This window comes from Lipotes vexillifer, unplaced genomic scaffold, assembly GCF_000442215.2.
Source record: "Lipotes vexillifer unplaced genomic scaffold, Lipotes_vexillifer_v1.1 scaffold316, whole genome shotgun sequence".
Lineage (NCBI taxonomy): Eukaryota > Metazoa > Chordata > Mammalia > Artiodactyla > Lipotidae > Lipotes > Lipotes vexillifer.
Window position 1 is genome coordinate 1,077,487 of NW_006780802.1, and position 18,818 is coordinate 1,096,304.

The following is an 18,818-nucleotide window of genomic DNA, read 5'->3' on the forward strand; positions in this document are numbered from 1 at the left end:
CCCTACACGTTTTTTGTGGGTGGAGAAGGCCATGGATTATGTTCGTTCTTTCATTCCTTTCAATTTTACAGCACAGAAGCGTGGTTTCCATTTGCAGTACCCTCCCCTCAGCCACTTTTAATTTCTACGGTTAAAGTAATGAATCACAGCTGTGGACAGTTAATCTGTATGCTTATCACAGCAAATCCTTATGCTTTGTATATTTTAACACTTTGCATTCCAAGACAAGTCATAAAATACATATGTATTACATAGAGCTACACACTAAAACTAAAAGTGTATCTATTACATGGATCATTTCACATAACACTAAATATCCAAACGGACAATAACAAGTAGGAATACAGAATTCTGTATTTAAAAGGAAAAATAAATTAATTTCTTCAAAATGTTCCTTAGGTAACACCGAATATCTCTGCTTGAAAAATAACTTGTATTTCCCCTACAGTTAGTTCCTTATAAAATCATCCTATCTGGCCTCTTTAAGGTTGTCCTCCCCTTATTCTGAGTCAGGTAACCTCTGACCCTTAAAGTGTAAAGACATGACTGATCCATTCTTGGTGAACTGCTAAACCCATTCCCTTCCCCCAAACAGGCATGACTACTTGGACATGTCAACAAATCCTTAAGGATGGAATGAGACAAAGCAAATCCAGTGGCTCATTAAAACAGTACAAGAGACAAATGCTACAAAATGTCAACTGGTAAAAATTCACAGGATTACTAAACACTGTAGAAATTCTCTAACAGGATTTTTTTACCAAGTTTGTGTAATGCAATTTCATGAATTATGCAAATAAAGATTGAGGCCATTCACAGAAAAGCCCAGTGTTATGTTACTTTCATTGCACAGAACTGAGCACTGAACACATCAATCACAAAAGTCACAGGAGACACTAACATTCCTGCCTGCTGATGGCTCTGCTTAAACATTTACATTTCAGACAGTAAAAAAGCACATCACTATTTTGCAGCACAGCATACTATTTACTTCCAACTGTGATTCTTTTGATTTAAAAAGGAAGGGGCACAATCCCCCCCCCACCCCCGCACCCTTTAGATTTTACTTATTAACCACACCTTTAGATCTTTCAAATGAAATGACCTGAAGGGGGTAAAAATTACATTGGGGGAAGGGAACAGAATTTTAGAGTTTAAAAATTCTTGAAATCTTACCTGTTTGATTATTTTCAGACTGAGCTATAAGAGCTGCCATTGATGAATTTGGATTTAATCTATTGCCATATATATGAGATGATGCCTGACTAAGAGAAGATCCAGCTAGAATATTTGCCTAAATGAAAAGAATTACAAAGACAAATGAATTATACTTAAAAATATCTTAATACTTTTCCTCCTAATAGAACTAGTAACAACTATTTTCTCCAACCTAAGAATATAAGCAAAAATTTCTGACTTTCTGAAGAGCAAATTTCATTCTTGTTTTACCATTCCAATATTCCAGTTTCTGGAAAGTTACATAACTCTAAATTTAAAAAAATAAAAAAGTGAGAGAGAGAAAGAAAAAGGATTGGCACAAAGTTAACTATTCATGCTTTAATTTCAAAGTACCTATTCGATACCAAAACCAGTGGCATGGTAACCATGTGAACATATGACTAGTTATTTAATCTTATTAAACCATTTACAAAATAAGGGCAGGGAGACAACAGATGTCTAACAAATGTTTCAATCTCTTACCTCACAGGCTGGCTGAGGAGGTCAAAAGGTCCAACTTCTACCTTTAGTATTTTAACTATACAGAGCCATATTTCTATTGCTTAACTCTGTCATTAGTAAAACCTGCACACTATTTTGTTACTTCCTATTCTGATAGACTTGGAAGCCTGCTGCTTTTTCTGTTTTGTTTTGTTTTATTTTAAAAGAAAGCAAACAGGCATCACAAGTATGTTTTCTATACAATGCAGGGCTCAACGAATCACAGCTTTGCCCTGACCCCATATAAGGCACTGTCTTTTTGGCAGTAAGCCAGCTCTACGAACTGAAGAGCTAGTCCACAGTTTGTGATTCATTCATGTTGCTAACCACAATTCTGAAGGCCTCCACTGGGACTTGTGCCAAACAAGCGAAAATGAACCCTTAAACAGATGAAGCTAAGGAGGCTGGCCAAAGTCTTGCGTAATCCAAAGTAATAAAAATGACTTCTTTGATGTGAATACTTTCTCCCACTTTCCAAGAATATTATAACCTTAAAAATGTGGCATTTTAGAAGCAAATCTCTTGTACACAAAACACTGTTAACTCACAGAAGGCTATTACTAGCCTGAAATACTTTTCAGACTTAACAGAACCACGAATTTCAAAGTAGATTTCTTTTTCTTTTTCATGAATGAAATCAAACTTAACCTTTCATAAAAACAAAATCACTGTGTAGTTATTGCAAAACAAAATTCTGGAAAACAATTTAAAAGAACTGAGGCATTTTTAATATAAAGCAGATGAATAACAGCAGAACAAAAGATGTGGGACATTTTGACATGTTTAACTGCACAAAAGAGAACAAGACGACATAATAGTGACAACAAGCAAAATATAAACAAGAGAATAAACTGTGTTTCTGGAAAGACTCAGACCCTGGCATTAATATTCGGCCTCTAGCCAACTTACTAAGCATAAAAGTTGGACTTTACAATTCATAGTAATAGCCCCCGTGATGTAGAATCCTGTCCTTGCTTTCCATTGTTTCAAAGGGTATATTTCATAGTTCATACTGTAATGTCTAAGTTCAACTGGTCAATTTCTGGGCTTCATTTTTCCTCTTATTAAAGATATGTATACAAAGTCAGTAGTTTGGATTATATAGTACTGTTTAACAATCAATTAGCCCTTGGCAAAAGCTAAGTCAGCACTTTAACCTAAAGATCACACTAGACACTTACCATGTATAGAATATATAAAATATGAGTCAAAAATGGAAATATAGGAAGACTTTTTTTTTAACCTCTCCAGAAGTTAACTACTTGGGAATCTTGGATACTTATAAAATAACTTAGAACAAGAAAAATCCAAAGAGACACACAGAAAGATCAGATGTTACCAGTAACCCAGTTTAAAATCTTGGGCACCTCACACTTAAAAATGCTCTTTGCAGAGCCAACTTACTTCTCTAGACACAATTCTAAAAAAGATCAACTAAGCATATAGCAGATTAGAAGTGGAAAATTAATTAGAAAGATGAAGAAAAAGTAATATCTTGAGACATTTTGTTGGCAGCAAGAAGTAACAGCTGACAGCAAGAGAGGAGAGAGAAAAATACCAGCAAGAATGAGTGCATTCCCAACTGCTGGTGGCTGTGCTCTGAGTACATGGACAGGAGGGGCCTCTGCACCTGCACCCTATCCTTTGACTCTCGTGTTTGTGCACTCATCCACTGGCTGAATCAAAACTATTATCATACCAGTTGAACTGCTTTTCTAGTTCCAATTATCAGTTTTATGAGCTGCCTTAGTCTCTTGACAAGAATCAAGGATCCTATTCTCTTTCAGGAAGGGTTCCTTCTGTCAAGAGCTTTACATTTATCCTTGTTAGCTTCAAATTTCTTGATGTAGTCTCCAAATCATCTTACTTTCCGAATCACACACTACGCCCACTACACTAACGGATCAAAACGCAAAGCAGCACACCATAACTGATTTCCATAATGACTATCAACAGGAAGAGAATCAATCATCGTTAGCATAATTCCAAAGCAGGAAACATGTATTTTATAAAGATGGCAGGAAAAGGTAAAATTAATAATAAAATAATAAATTAGAAATACATTCTTCATTATCCTGAATGATAAATTTCCCAAATATTCTGAATGTTTAAAAATTATCTGGTAGTTTTGTCTTTTAAAAATTATTGTATTTATCTAAACAAGAAACTTCCAAGAGAGACTGAAAATAAATTATTAATTTTACCATGTAGGGTTTTGTAGTATATGAGAACATCTAAAGCACTCCACATTAAAATTCAAGTCATTACCATCATTTTAAGCAGGTAACATGAGCTACCAAAGATTCCACAAATGTCTGACACTGCTTGGCCAACACTTCTGAAATGATATTTACAATGGTTACTGCTGGAAACTCTTGATAACTCTGTAGGCACCTTAGGACCAAGAAACTCCCAACATTTTAGTAAAAACATTCTTCAACTTAGTAGCAATAAAGAAGGATAAGTGAGAGAGCAGGGAAGAGACACACAACTTATGAGAACAGTACACATATAATGACTGGCATCTTGTAGACTCAAAAACCTTTGTTATTAATAATTGAAAGCACTAAGATTCATGGAAGTCCATGAGAACCTAAAGAAGCTAGTTATGAAGCATAAAGGGCACTGAAAGCTTTTATATAAAAGGAATCTGGAACAAGGAATAAGGGAAACAGTATATACACAGTTCTCCAAAGCACACTTTGAACATGGATTTTTAAAGTGCACCGAAAGCAAATTACTAATGTACCATAGGTCTGCTTCAGAAGACCTGGTATAAAAACTGGCAGTTGTTATTGCTGAAGACGGTGTGGAGATAAAGGAGCCCTCCTACACTGCTGGTGGGAATGTAAGTTGGTGCAGCCACTATAGAGAACAGTATGGAGGATGCTTAAAAAACTAAAAACAGAGCTACCATATGATCCAGCAATTCCACTCCTGGGCATATATCCAGAGGAAACCATAATTCAAAAAGATACATGCACCGCAATGTTCACAGCAGCACTATTTACAATAGCCAAGACATGGAAACAACCTAAATATCCACTGACAGATGAATGGATAAAGGAGATGTGATACATATATACAAATGGACTACTACTAAGCCATAAAAAAGAGTGAAATAATGCCATTTGCAGCAACATGGATGCACCTAGAGATTATCATACTAAGTGAAGTAAGCCAGACAAAGAAAAATATATCATAGAGCTCACATGTGGAATTTAAAAAAAAACAAAGAGAGAGAGAGATACAGATGAACTTATATACAAAACAGAAATATATCCACAGACATGGAAAACAAGCTTATGGTTACCAAAGAGGAAAGGGGAAGGGGCAGAGGGATAACTTAGGAGTTTGGGATTAACATATACACACAACTATATATAAAATAGATAACTAACAAGGACATACTGTATGGCACAGGGAACTATACTCAGTATTTTGTAATAACCTATAAGGGAAAAGAATCTGAAAAAAAAAAAAAGAAATATATGTATGTATAACTGAATCACTTTGCTGTACACCTGAAATTAACACAACATTGTAAATCAACTAGACTTCAATTTAAAAAAACCCAAAAAACTGGCAATTGTGTTTGGAAGGAAGTACATACCTTATTTCAATTCTATCTTGCCCTGGGAAAGAGAATGTCTACTGTGGGCAAATATGTTCTCAGGCCTATTGGCACTATAAAGAGTATGATTTGTTAAACACTGGGGAGGCTGAGTGAAGGTATCCACAATACACATAAACTCTGTACTGGTTTTGCAACTTTTCTATACACCCCAAAATTATTTCAAAATTAAGAAGCTAAAACAAAAAAGAATATGTAAGTGTCCATCGACAGGTGAATGGATAAAGAAGATGTGGCACATATACGTAGTGGAATATTACTCAGCCATAAAAAGAAATGAAATTATTTGTAGTGAGGTGGATGGACCTAGAGTCTGTCATACAGAGTGAAGTAAGTCAGAAAGAGAAAGACAAACACCATATGCGAACACATATATATGGAATCTAAAAAAAAATGGTTCTGATAAACCTAGGGGCAGGACAGGTATAAAGACACAGACGTAGAGAATGGACTTGAGGACACGGGGAGGGGGAAGGGTAAGCTGGGACGAAGTAAGAGTAGCATTGAAATATATACACTACCAAATGTAAAAATAGATAGCTAGTAAGAAGCAGCTGCATAGCACAGGGAGATCAGCTCGGTGCTTTGTGACCACCTAGAGGGGTGGGATAGGGAGGGTGGGAGGGGAGACACAAGAGGGAGGGGATATAGGGGTATATGTATGCATATAGCTGATTCACTTTGTTATACAGCAGAAACTAACACACCACTGCAAAGCAATTATACTCCAATAAAGATGTTTAAAAAATATATATATATGACTGCCAAAAAACTGGTTACTTGGCTTTATAGTGTCCTGATGAAATGAAGTCATCTACTCAAAATATAAAAACAGGTTTTAGATCAAGATAAAAATATTTTATGAAATTATAAGTTCATATTGCCTTATTAAAGTTCTGCTTTCACTTCCAAATATATGATACCTTAGACAGGTTCTTTTTTCCCTCCCCAAGACTAATAATTGAAGGAACCACTTCCACACAAGATGTTATATCTATTCTAATACCTTAGTAAAAGTCTCACTAAGTGTATCAATTATTTTACAAGATGGACCCAAAGCCAAGTAAAGTAAAAATAAACTGAATAATTACTGAGGTAAATCTAAGTCACGGTGAAGCAAAATATGCTTAGTACCTGAGTTAAAGAATACCCTTAGCAAATTTAGAATAACTTACTATGTTAAGCATCTAGAAAGATATGCAAGTCCCTACACCAAGGCAGTAGTGAAACTCAAAATAAATCAGAGAAATTTAGTGTTTCCTAAGTAGACTGACATACCCTATTAAAATATTAACAAGATTAAAATTATATTTCAGCTTGAAGTTCACCTCTTACATTTCAAATGTCTCCTTATGACCACAGAGAAGTTTTGAAAGAGTTCTAGCTGTAGAGGGAAGTAAGTCTACCAAATTCCTAGGTACTTGGCTCATTCTAAAGGAGTTAGTAGTAGAGAGGAAAAAAATCAGGCTAAATCTACTCAATTATTTGAGTATCAGACTTAAAAGTGGGTATTGTTTTGGTAGATTTTTTTTTCCTTCCTAATGTTGGTAAAGGCAGAAAAATAAAGTATAAAGAAGAAAAATTAGGTTTGAAAGAACAGTACCTATCAAAATTTCACCTTTGGAAAGTATCATAGCAATGCATCATCTAGAGGTGAGTATGAAACTTCATGCTTCAATCATATAGGAAGAGGTCACAGCAAGCATTTTTTAAATGCACAATTAACCTGTCAATAAACATTAAAGTCAAATGATTCAAACAAGCTCTAAAACACAGTAGCTTCTTCTTCAAACTTTCCAACGCTGACACATGATTTAAAAATGCGTTCTTCTGAAATACTGTCAGCTCACTAAACAGTATTATTTTTAAAAATTCCTACTTCATCCATACTCTTACAAGAAAAAACTCTTTGTTATCACTATATCGGCCATAAGACAAACAATCCCACCTTGGGTGAGGCACTAAAGCTTTCTGTCTTCAATTTCCATCTGTAAAAATGGAAATAGAAATAGTACCTTCATCATAAGAATACTGTGAGACTTGAGTTACTGCACGTGAGGGCTGAGAAGAATGCGTGGCAGATGGCAAGCACTCAAACTTTACCTTGTTATTTAAAACTTTTTTTCATAAACTATTACGGTTTCCATCTTTTCCATTAACTCCATTAGAGAACATAATTTGCCAATTATATTCTGATATTAACATGGCTATATTTCAGAGTAAAACATTTCCCTAAGAAAAATTAGTACTCTCTCATTACGCAATGATATCTTAATCTATATATTCTACAATAACATAGCAATACAGAAAATATAATGTAAGGATTCAAATATTCTAATGATAATTTATACACAGTTTGTTTGACTAGAAAAGTTTCCAGGAAAAACTGGAGAACAGTACAAAGTTTCATATATTCTCCAGCTCAATCCTAACTTTGTACTCTAAAATGTATCCTGATAACAGACCCATTTCTGTGTCAGCTACCACCATCGGGCTTTAATACGCAGCATGTGATGAGAGAAGAAACCATGTGTGAACAACTTTCAGGTCCCATGAGTAGGCTGACTGTTAAAGCTGTCAGGTTCAATTGCATCATTCCACTTTATTCAATGCCCCAAACTGCTCTCTAATTGTTAGGAGCTTAACGTATTCAAAACCATTGTTTAGGCTAATGCTGAAATGCCCCACAATTGAGTTTATAAAGTAGTGGGAGGGATTAAATTGTAGTTAAACGATCAATGAACACTCATGATTGAGCAACAGGACTGTGCAGAATAACCACCAATTCTAAGCAGGTTTCTTAATTGGCCAATATCTAATCAATATATCACCTACCTTTTGGGGTGGAAATTAAGTCCCTAGGACTAAAGAGGCTATTGAAATAATTTAAGAATGAAAAGACCTTAGTCAACAGCTGTATGTGAAATGACTAAATGGGTGTAATAACCATTAATTCCAAAGTACTTCATGGTCTGCAAAGTACTTATTCTCGCTTGAACTTCAGAATATACCTGTACTGCAGGTAGAAGATGTATTTAAAGTATTCCATTTCACATACGAAAAAAAAAATCAACATCCACAAATGTAAAAGACCTACCCACAGACACACTAGTGAGCAGCAATGCTCCAGGAATCTAGGATTTCGGACCCAAATTTCTGCTATTTTGCATTGTGCCACACAAACAGACACAGTAAAATTCCTAAGAATGTTTTTTCAAAGAGATACCCCTTAACACAGAGGCTCATGATCTATGTCACTTAACCTCTTTATCATCCAAAAGTAAGTAACGTTAGAAAGCACTTATAAAAACTTATTCTGCTCAGAATGTGGACTTCCTTAAAATTACAAGTCATTATGTAATTATTTAAAACAGGGACTTCCCTGGTGATGCAGAGGTTAAGAATCTGTCTGCCAATGCAGAGGACACAGGTTCAAGCTCTGGTCCGGGAAGATCTCACATGCTGTGGAGCAAAACTAAGCCCCTGTGCCACAACTACTGAGCCTGCACTCTAGAGCCCGCAAGCCACAACTACTGAGCCCACGTACCGCCAACTACTGAAGCCCACGTGCCTGGAGCCCATGCTCCACAACAAGAGAAGCCACCGCAATGAGAAGCCTGCGCACTGCAACAAAGAGTAGCCCCCGCTCGCTCCAACTAGAGAAAGCCTGTGTGCAGCAAGACCCAATGCAGCCCCCAAAATAAATAAATAAATAAATTAATTAAAAAGCAGGATACAACAATAAAGTAAAGTAAAATAAAATAAAATAGATGAAACTTTCGTTCTGACCAATCAAGTCAGAGCTCCTCCAAAGACAGATGAATCGGCCTGGGAAACTGAACCATTTTCCCAAAAAGAATTAAAGTGCCCTATCAGCCATCATCTGAAAGGAAATCAGGATTATATCTAAGACAACTCCCCAACACACATACCAAAGTTAAGATACTTGAAGTAAAAGTCTCACAGAAATCTGCAAAACAGTCACTAAATTATACCTTTAAAATACTTAAATTTATCTGCATTTACTAAATATCACATAAATAAACCTTAGAAGTTCTTTCAATTAAATTACTTTTAAACGTGTATCATTTTTATAATAGTAACAGAGAGTAAACAAGGAACCATGATTATCTACAGGAAGACTGTATCCAAAAGCAAAACTGAGAATGCAAGACATATTAGAATACAATTATTTTCATTACATTCTGTTTTAAACTCTATTAAAGCAATCATCCTTCAATCAAACAAAAGCACCAGAATTCTTCCAAAGACAAAACAGAATGAATGCACAGAACTAAGGAACAGTGGAATTTGAGGGCTTCCCTGGTGGCGCAGTGGTTGAGAGTCCGCCTGCCAATGCAGGGGACACGGGTTCGTGCCCCGGTCCAGGAAGATCCCACATGCCGCGGAGCGGCTGGGCCCGTGAGCCATGGCCGCTGAGCCTGCGTGTCTGGAGCCTGTGCTCCGCAACGGGAGAGACCACAACAGTAAGAGGCCCGCATACCGCAAAAAAAAAAAAAAAGAAAGAAAGAAACAGTGGAATTTGAAAGGCAAAATGAAAAATTAATGGCACACCTATAGAAACTAATTTATACCTCTACCCATGATACAAGAGCAGAGCACCCATCATTAAAACATCACAAGGACAGCAGTTCTATCTTCCAATAATGTTAAGGAACTATAATTGTAACTATACTGCTGATATCTGTGAAGGAATAATTACCCTAAAAACAAGTTTATCAAATAAAAGGATTTGACATCAAACAATATAAAACTAGGTTATCAAACATTTTTAAAGGTTTTTTTCAAATTAGGGCTGTTAAGCATCAGACTTTGTCTCCCCACATTTTTACAAGTGTCTCCTTTTTGCCCCATTAAAGGCACAAATCTAGTTTCAGTTTTTAATTTCTATTAGTTCTTCCTGATCTTACTTCCCTGGCCACTTGCCTGGGAACAATCCTTAAGACAGCAAATAAACCAAAGAAGAGGCCTGTCTATCTTACTTAAAACCAAGGCCAGAAAGATCAAGAATGACCTATGGATTTTCATCCTGCTGGCACCAAGCCCATCACTAAAAATTACTGCTTTCATTAAGTTTTTGGGAGGGAAAGGAGGAAAGTCAAAACATCATTCAAATTTAACACTTCTATTCTCTGATTTATATTTTTTAAAACATTTGCTTGCTGGTGTGACGGTTTTCTCAATAATTAACAAGGCTTCTATAATTATATTTTAAACATTGATAGTTTTAATTTACACACTTATAGCACTACTCTCTTCATTTTTAAATCAACTACCTACAAAAAAACTGAATAAAAGGCTAGGGTGTGATTATCTAAACACAGTGAATTGCATGATCTGAAAACATACAAGGGCTATACAAAAGTTAAACAGAAATAAACTTCTGTCATTTTGGAAAGAAGATTAAACTAACAAGTGCATCACAATTTTAGGAGTTCTATCTAAACATTCGATTTATTCTAAATATTTCTGTATCCTTTCCTTTGCACATTGCCTAGAAAATTCATACTTTGCACATTCCACACCAATACTATTGTCTAAGGCAGCTAAACTGAAGTAGTTCTGCACTCAGTTCAACTCAGAGGTCAACCTGCCTCAGCTGCCTGGAGACTGATGGTTGCTACAGCAGCACCAGATAAGCCAGGCTAAATAAGCTCCGGCTTCAAGGCAGAAAGTGTTTACTGCTGGACAGAAACACAGATGCAGCTGTCTCGGCATGCAGCATGTGAGTCTCACTGGATGATCATATTTATAAGAGACCCATCTTACTGAAACAGGGAAGAGGATAAACAGTGAAGATTTTAATTGGACTGAATCCTGGATTACTTGAAACTATGATTTCTTTGTTCTTCAGCTGAGTCATATGTTAAGTGGAATTTTCCCTCTAGCTATAAATTTCTCTTCACTACCACTTCCCCCACCCACCTCCCTAAAGCCAACCCCCAAAACCACAAACATAATGAATGGGAAGAAATGAGATTTTTGCTTAATTCAGCCTGGAATTAACCAGAGGGTAATTAAAACAGACTTTTAGAAAGAAAGGAAAGGAAAATGCACATTGAAAATGTTCATGTGAGACTCTTTCCAAGGATATAAAGCTATCAACAGCATATGGTTACACTTAATTAAAAGAGATAAAACTATTAATAAGAGCCATTTTCTCATTTATCCTTTCACCCTCTCTAACCCCAAACCCCTATCATTATGCCTATACCTCACCAAGGCTAGTGAAATGAGCTAGAGAAAAACTCTCCTAAACTAGTCAAACTTCCCTTCTTCAGGTTGAGAAGTTCACCAAATTGTTAACTTTCATTTTCAAAGACAATACCACTAACCATGCCATTGTTTTTCTGTGCTGAACTGTTGTTTATTCTAATTCTTGATCTAATTATAATGGTGACCATTTGCACTACACCATTACATACTTTAAAAATAACTTAATGCTGTGCTCGGATGTACAACTTACAGAAAATGCTGGAAAAGTGTACATATATTCAAAGGCCCGTACAATAGAAATTATGAACACATACATAAAGCAGAAGTTTACAGCAACTTACAAACAACTACTTAACTAGTTGTTTATAATTAGACATTTGTCTTTGTCATAATTTTCTTAAAACTCTGAGACTATTAGAGGCATTGGGTAAAATGAAAATAATAAAATTATAAAGAATTCCCAATAAAGAAAAAATATATATACTTTAGGAATTTTAAATTATTACCCTTGAGGAAACATGGGGGTTGGGGATGGGGAGTGTGTGTGCTTGTGTGTGCGTGCGTGTGCGTGCGCACGTGTGTGTGTGTGTGTGTGCGCACACGTGTGCAGCTGTGCCCATTTACTATCCTATTTATATAATTATGATTTCTCCGGTTTGACTCTGGCTCTTAGAGCATTCCTGTAGACTAGGTCACCCATCAAGTTCCAGATCTAAAATGAAGGAAAAGGATAAATAAATGCAAAACCACCAACACAGTCACCATTATTTATAATATTATAAATATTCCTTCTTTCTCACAAGAAAGAACACCCTATAAGTACTTAAAAGAATCATTCACTCTTAATCCTATATTCTCCTTCACTGGTTTTTAAAACTTTACACCACAGATATTCATATATTATTTCTGTGATTTTAAAATTATGAAAGGAATTTTTTAAACCACAGAAGTCCAAAAGTGGTTCATACTTTGTAAGTCCTACATTTAAAAGAGGGAATAAAAGCTCCCCCCAAATTACTATTTTACATCATTAGGACAAAATCAGGAACTCAGAAATTGAAAAGAATCAGTTGGTGCCAACATATTCTTTTGTGCTCTCCCATGAATATCATGTAAAAATGTGTACTATTTCCACTCGTGTCAATACAGATTGAGATATTTTATAAATTCTTATAGGAAGCCCTATTTCATTTATCTCCCCTATAATCTAACTTACTTTCATTTGCAAATGAAGAAACTGACAAAGGATTAATCTCCAAAATATACAAGCAGTTCATGCAGTTCAATATCAACAAAACAAACTACCCAATCCAAAAATGGGCAGAAGACCTAAATAGACATTTCCCCAAAGAAGACATACAGATTGCCAGCAAACACATGAAAAGATGCTCAACATCACTAATCATCAGAGAAATGCAAATCAAAACTACAACGAGGTATCACCTCACACCCGTCAGAATGACCATCATTAAAAAAATCTACAAACAATAAATGCTGGAGAGGGTGTGGAGAAAAGGGACCCCTCTTGCACTGTTGGTGGGAATGTAAATTGATCCAGCCACTATGGAGAACAGTAAAGAGGTTCCTTAAAAAACTAAAAATAGGGCCTCCCTGGTGGCGCAGTGGTTGAGAGTCCGCCTGCCGATGCAGGGGATCCGGGTTCGTGCCCCGGTCTGGGAGGATCCCACATGCCGCGTAGCGGCTGGGCCTGTGAGCCGTGGCCGCTGAGCTTGTGCGTCCGGCAACGGGAAAGGTCACGACAGTGAGAGGCCCACATATCGCAAAAAAAAAAAAAAAACTAAAAATAGAACTACAATACGACCCAGCAATCCCACTACTGGGCATATACCCTGAGAAAACCATAATTCAAAAAGAGTCATGTACCACAATGTTCATCGCAGCTCTATTTACAATAGCCAGGACATGGAAGCTACCTAAGTGTCCATCGACAGATGAATGGATAAAGAAGATGTGGCACATATATACAATAGAATATTACTCAGCCATAAAAAGAAACGAAATTGAGTTATTTGTAGTGAGGTGGAGGGCCCTAGAGTCTGTCATACAGAGTGAAGTAAGTCAGAAAGAGAAAAAAAAATACCATATGCTAACACATATATATGGAATCTAAAAAAAAAAAAAAGGTTCTGAAGAACCTAGGGGCAGGACGAATAAAAATGCAGACGTAGAGAATGGACTTGAGGACACGGGGAGGGGGAATGGTAAGCTGGGACAAAGTGAGAGTGGCATGGACATATATACACTACCAAATGTAAATAGACAGCTAGTGGGAAGCAGCCACATAGCACAGGGGGATCAGCTCCCTGTTCTGTGACCACCTAGAGGGGTGGGATAGGGAGGGTGGGAGGGAGACACAAGAGGGAGGAGATATGGGGATACATGAATATGTATAGCTGATTCACTCTGTTATACAGTAGAAACTAACACACCATTGTAAAGCAATTATACTCCGATAAAGATGTTTAGAAAAAAAAAGACAAATGGATGTACATATTACTTTGTAACACTGAAATAATTTACCTGAGTTGTAGCAACAGCAGAGGGTGCAGACGACCCAGCAGACGGGGAGAGCGCTCCCACTTGCTGTAAATGCCCAGAAGGTTGCTGAGGTAAATGAGAACTGGAGACAGGAGTACTGGATCCTGAGCCAGATGCTACATTTGGAAATGATACTGCTACATCACTGCTGCTATAAATACCTACAAGAAAAAAATCTTATTTAAATATTTTATAATTTAGCAGTAAAATTGGTCACAGACACACAACAGTAATCAATAAGTTAGAATACCCACATTTCCTCCTGATCCCTCCCACAATGATAAATTTTATTGATGTCAAAAAAGAAAAAAACACAGTCCGGGAAGATCCCACATGCTGCAAAGCGGCTGGGCCCGTGAGCCATGGCAGCTGAGCCTGCGCGCCCCGAGCCTGTGCTCCGTGACAGGAGAGGCCACAACAGTGAGAGGCTCGCGTACCGCAAAAAAACCCCAAAAAACAAAAAAAAACAGTAACTAAATGTATAAATACTGAATTTTCATAAAGCACTTGTCTTAAAGAAACTAAGACTTTTTTTATACGTCAAAGATGATTTGTTAAGAGACAGAGATCACATCAGGAAGTGCTTTGTAAAAATAATAATAAGGGTTTTAGGAATTCCTAAGAGCAGTGACGTGTTTCTGAAATAGGAGAATGAAGAAATTAGAGTTGTATAAAAATCACTTGGTAAGCCTTTCAAAAATGCAGATACTAGAGCTCCAGCACTCATGATTGAGAAGGTATGAAACGGGAAGAGACTCTGTTTTAGAAAGGTCATCCACATTACAGAGCAGAAAATAAAATGGAAAAGGACTAGACTTGATATTCCGAGAACAACAAAGAGCCTGATGCCACTGGTGGGACACAGCAGTGAGAATAAAGAATACAGGTAGATTCTATAGATATTCAGGAGGTAGAATAAACAGGACTTTATGACTGACCAAATGGGGTATCTAAAGTAGCAGTCGGGGTGGCCAGAGAACAGAGGATTAAGAGATGATGGTGACATGGAAAGCTAGGTGGTGGTAGCATTCACTTCAGAGAACACAGGAAAAGAGGAAAGAGATTCGAAAGCATTTTCAGTAGCACCACAGGGTTAAGAAGCCAGAAAGAAAGAGTAGAAGCAATTCACTCTAGAAAAGTGGATGGACAGAGGACAGAAAGAGAAAATGAGCAAAAGTTAAGCAGAAACTAGGAGTTACTTTAAAAAGTGTTCTGTGGGTTTTTTTTTTTTTTCCCCAAGATGGGAGATCATGCTCTTATGCTGATAACAGAGTCCACAGAGAAGGAAAGGCTCTTTGAGGATAAAGGTTAAGAGACAGGAATCTCTATAAACCAGTAGGGTTCTGAACCAGGGGTGATTCTGCTTCACAGGAGACATATGACAATGTCTGGACACATTTTTGGTTGTCAAAACTAGGAGGTACTACTGGCATCTAGTAGGTAATGGCCAGGGATGCTGCTAAACATTGTACAATGCACAAGACAGCTCCTCACAACTAAGAATTATCTGGCCCATAGAGTCAATAGCAATGGAAGCTGAGAAATCTTATAATAAACTAGGGCTCTTGGGAGGGTGGGAGAGAATAAGACCTTAAGAACTTGACACTATAAACAAGAGGAAAGCAGTAAAAAAGAACCTAAGTATGCCACAGTCAAAAAAAATTTTTTGAGAAAACACAGTGCTTGGTTATATCAACAGTAAAATTTACTTTGTTCTAAAGAATATAAATATTATTGATTCATAATAAATAAAAGTACCTATAATCTTCAAACAAGGGGAATACAAAAATTGGGACATTTTTAAAGGCCTTACAACTATAATTGAGGCTCCTAAGATCCTTTTTATATCTACAATTTCTCCAGAATAATGATAATTTATCCACTTAACAAATACATTCATTCCACAAACATCTGAGAGCTCACTGTTTGCCAGACATTATTCTAAGCCCTAGAGATACAAAGCCATTCAAGATATGTGGTCTCTGCCTTCAAGAAGCTTAGTGGAAAAAAGAGACAATTACAAAAGGCCGTGAAGAGTACTATGATAGAGATATCCTCAGGAGGCTGTGAGTGCATAAAGAGGGTTATCTAACCCAGACCTGGAGTGAGAGAGGATGGGGTCAAAAAGCGAACTGGGAGAGATGGGTGCCTTTAAAGCTAATTTCTAAAGGAGCTGCAGGACAGAGGTGAAGGGCATTCTGAGGAAGAAACATGCGCCACAGAGCCAAGTAGATTCTAAGAACTTATAAGTGCCATCCGTGTAGCTTAAGCAAGAAATGAGGCTAAAAAATAAGCAGGAATCAAATCAAGAAGAACATTAAAAGTTAAAATGTTAGGGCTTCCCTGGTGGCGCAGTGGTTGAGAGTCTGCCTGCTGATGCAGGGGACACGGGTTCGTGTCCCAGTCCGGGAAGATCCCACATGCCGTGGAGCGGCTGGGCCCGTGAGCCATGGCTGCTGAGCCTGCACGTCCAGAGCCTGTGCTCCGCAACAGGAGAGGCCACAACAGTGAGAGGCCCGCGTTTAGTGAAAGAACCCCCCCCCCAAAAGAAGCCATATTCTGAAGATACTTTCAAATTTAAAGATAAAAATTCAACAGGCTCCATCAGGTAATAGAGATTATTTTCAATAGATAAGAATGGCTGATGTGTAACTTCTCTGAAATATTAAATACCCCAAGAAAATGGGATCTAAGGAAAAGATTGTTACCTAGGAATCCTGGCTGACTGTAAGAAGGACAAAAAAGCAGACATTGTGGGATATGCAAGGGCTCTGAAAGCATACCCATTAGCAGAGTCTTTCTTTAAAAAAAAAAAAAAAAAAGTTAAAAAGTTAAAAAGTTAGAGACAATAGGAAGCTGCCAAAGTATTGTAAGCAGAAGTCTGGTGTGATCAGATTGGTGTTTCAGCAAAACATAAATAAATCACTGGTACAAGGCTGAGAACAGACTGGGGAGGGGATTTAAACAGAGGCTGAGAAAGCTGTTAAGGGCTGCTACAATGATACTGATGAGCAAAAATAATATTTTAAAAAAACAAACCTAAGGTAACACCAGTAATGAGACATTACAAAGACAACATTCATAGGACTGGTAACTAATTAGATATGAAGAATAAAAAAGAGCAAAGAGTCAAAAATGACTCTTAAACACCAGTAAGTGATTGTGAGAGTGGTAACATTCACTGAAGTAGAAACAGCAACTGAGAGTATCCAGCACTTGTTACTATGTGTAGGTCACTGTGCTAGGACAACAGACTAATGAAGTAACTATTACTCCCATTTTACATATGAGCAAACAGAAGTTTGAAGAAATAAACTAATTCCTTTAGTGACCTAGTAGATGGTAGAACCAAGAGTCAAACTCATAGCCATGTGACTTTACAACCAAAACCACTTCCTAATTACATGTTTGAGGTTGAGGCTGATCATCACAGTCTTTGAGATGCCTGTGAGACACAAAACTCCTAGATCATCTAAAACAGAATGGGATGAGCCTGAAGCTCAGCAGAAAAATCAGGTCTGGAGATACAAATCAGGAGTCAGAAGGATGACAAAGAATAAGTAAATGTGAAAACTCAAAAAGGCTTATTGTTGGCCTGCTAACTAGTTCATATTTAGAAACATGGAAATTTCACATTAAAAAGTCTAGATTTCTAACTTCTGAAAAACCTGAAGCTCTGTCAACACTGGATACTATATTCTGAAATAGCAAAAATCCGCTGGAGCTCTGGACAGGGAACTGAGTCTTTAATCCACCAGAGTCCCACCATTCCTTATGCTTCACCTCTTTGTCACTCATTTATGTTACCTACCTAGCTCCTGTGTTTGATTAAAAACCTGTGATATAGAAGCTGGTCAAAGGCAAGGCAAGGAAAAATGAGATCACCAGGGAAGTTCTCGGTGTGATCAAGAGAAGAGGACTAAAGACAGGACCTAGAGAACATTACCATTTAAAGGGTAGACAAAGAAAGACGGACCACAAAGAACAAAACAAGGAAACAGAGAGAATCTTAGAAACCACCTAAGAGAATTTCAAAGGAAAAGGTCAAATGATTCTATTGGTCATTTAAGGTAAGGCCAGAAAAAGAAGTCATGAAAAGTAACAAGAAATTTTGGCAAGGTAACTCTTTTAAGAAGTTTGGCTGTGGAGGACAGAAAAGAGCACATAAATGTAGTGAATATTTATAAACCTACATTCCAAAGGACAGGCCCGTCGGTGAGGGAAAAAAAATTGTTTTAAGTTGTTTAGCCCATAGTTCTTTCAACAAATACTTACTGAGGTTCTAATAATAATTTTTAAAAAGGCAATGAAGATAGCAAAGAACAGAAAGGAATTCATCCTTCAAAGAACTTATAGTCTCACACAGAGCTAATAAGTACTCCCAAGCTACTATGATACAGGAGGGAAATGCTAAATACCATAAGGACATATGATACAAAAAATGACTTAAGTTCAGAGGAAGAGACTGGGGTGGAAGAGTTCCAGAGAGAAGTACATGAACTCAGCTTTTTCAAAGTACCTTAAAAGGTAGAGTGCTGATTTTTTTTTAATGTCGAAAAGCATACTATACGTGGAATCTCCAATTCCCAAAACTAAAAGACAAAAGTGAGCTGGAGGCAGTAGGCTGAAATCACAACAGGACAAGTTTTTTTTTTTTTTTTTTTTTTTT

At 37.0% G+C, this 18,818-nt stretch overlaps 1 protein-coding gene across 1 annotated transcript in view; it reads right to left on the bottom strand.

Annotated features, from left to right (window-relative positions):
* The window catches only part of MLLT10 (MLLT10 histone lysine methyltransferase DOT1L cofactor), a 206,377-nt gene that overhangs the window by 13,902 nt on the left and 173,657 nt on the right, over positions 1-18,818 (bottom strand). Inside the window, exons 12-13 of the mRNA XM_007454170.1 lie at positions 14,132-14,310; positions 1,177-1,294 (exon numbers count right to left, since the gene is read on the bottom strand). Of these exons, the coding sequence (XP_007454232.1) occupies positions 1,177-1,294; positions 14,132-14,310 (297 nt within the window). The remainder of the gene's footprint in view (positions 1-1,176; positions 1,295-14,131; positions 14,311-18,818) is intronic.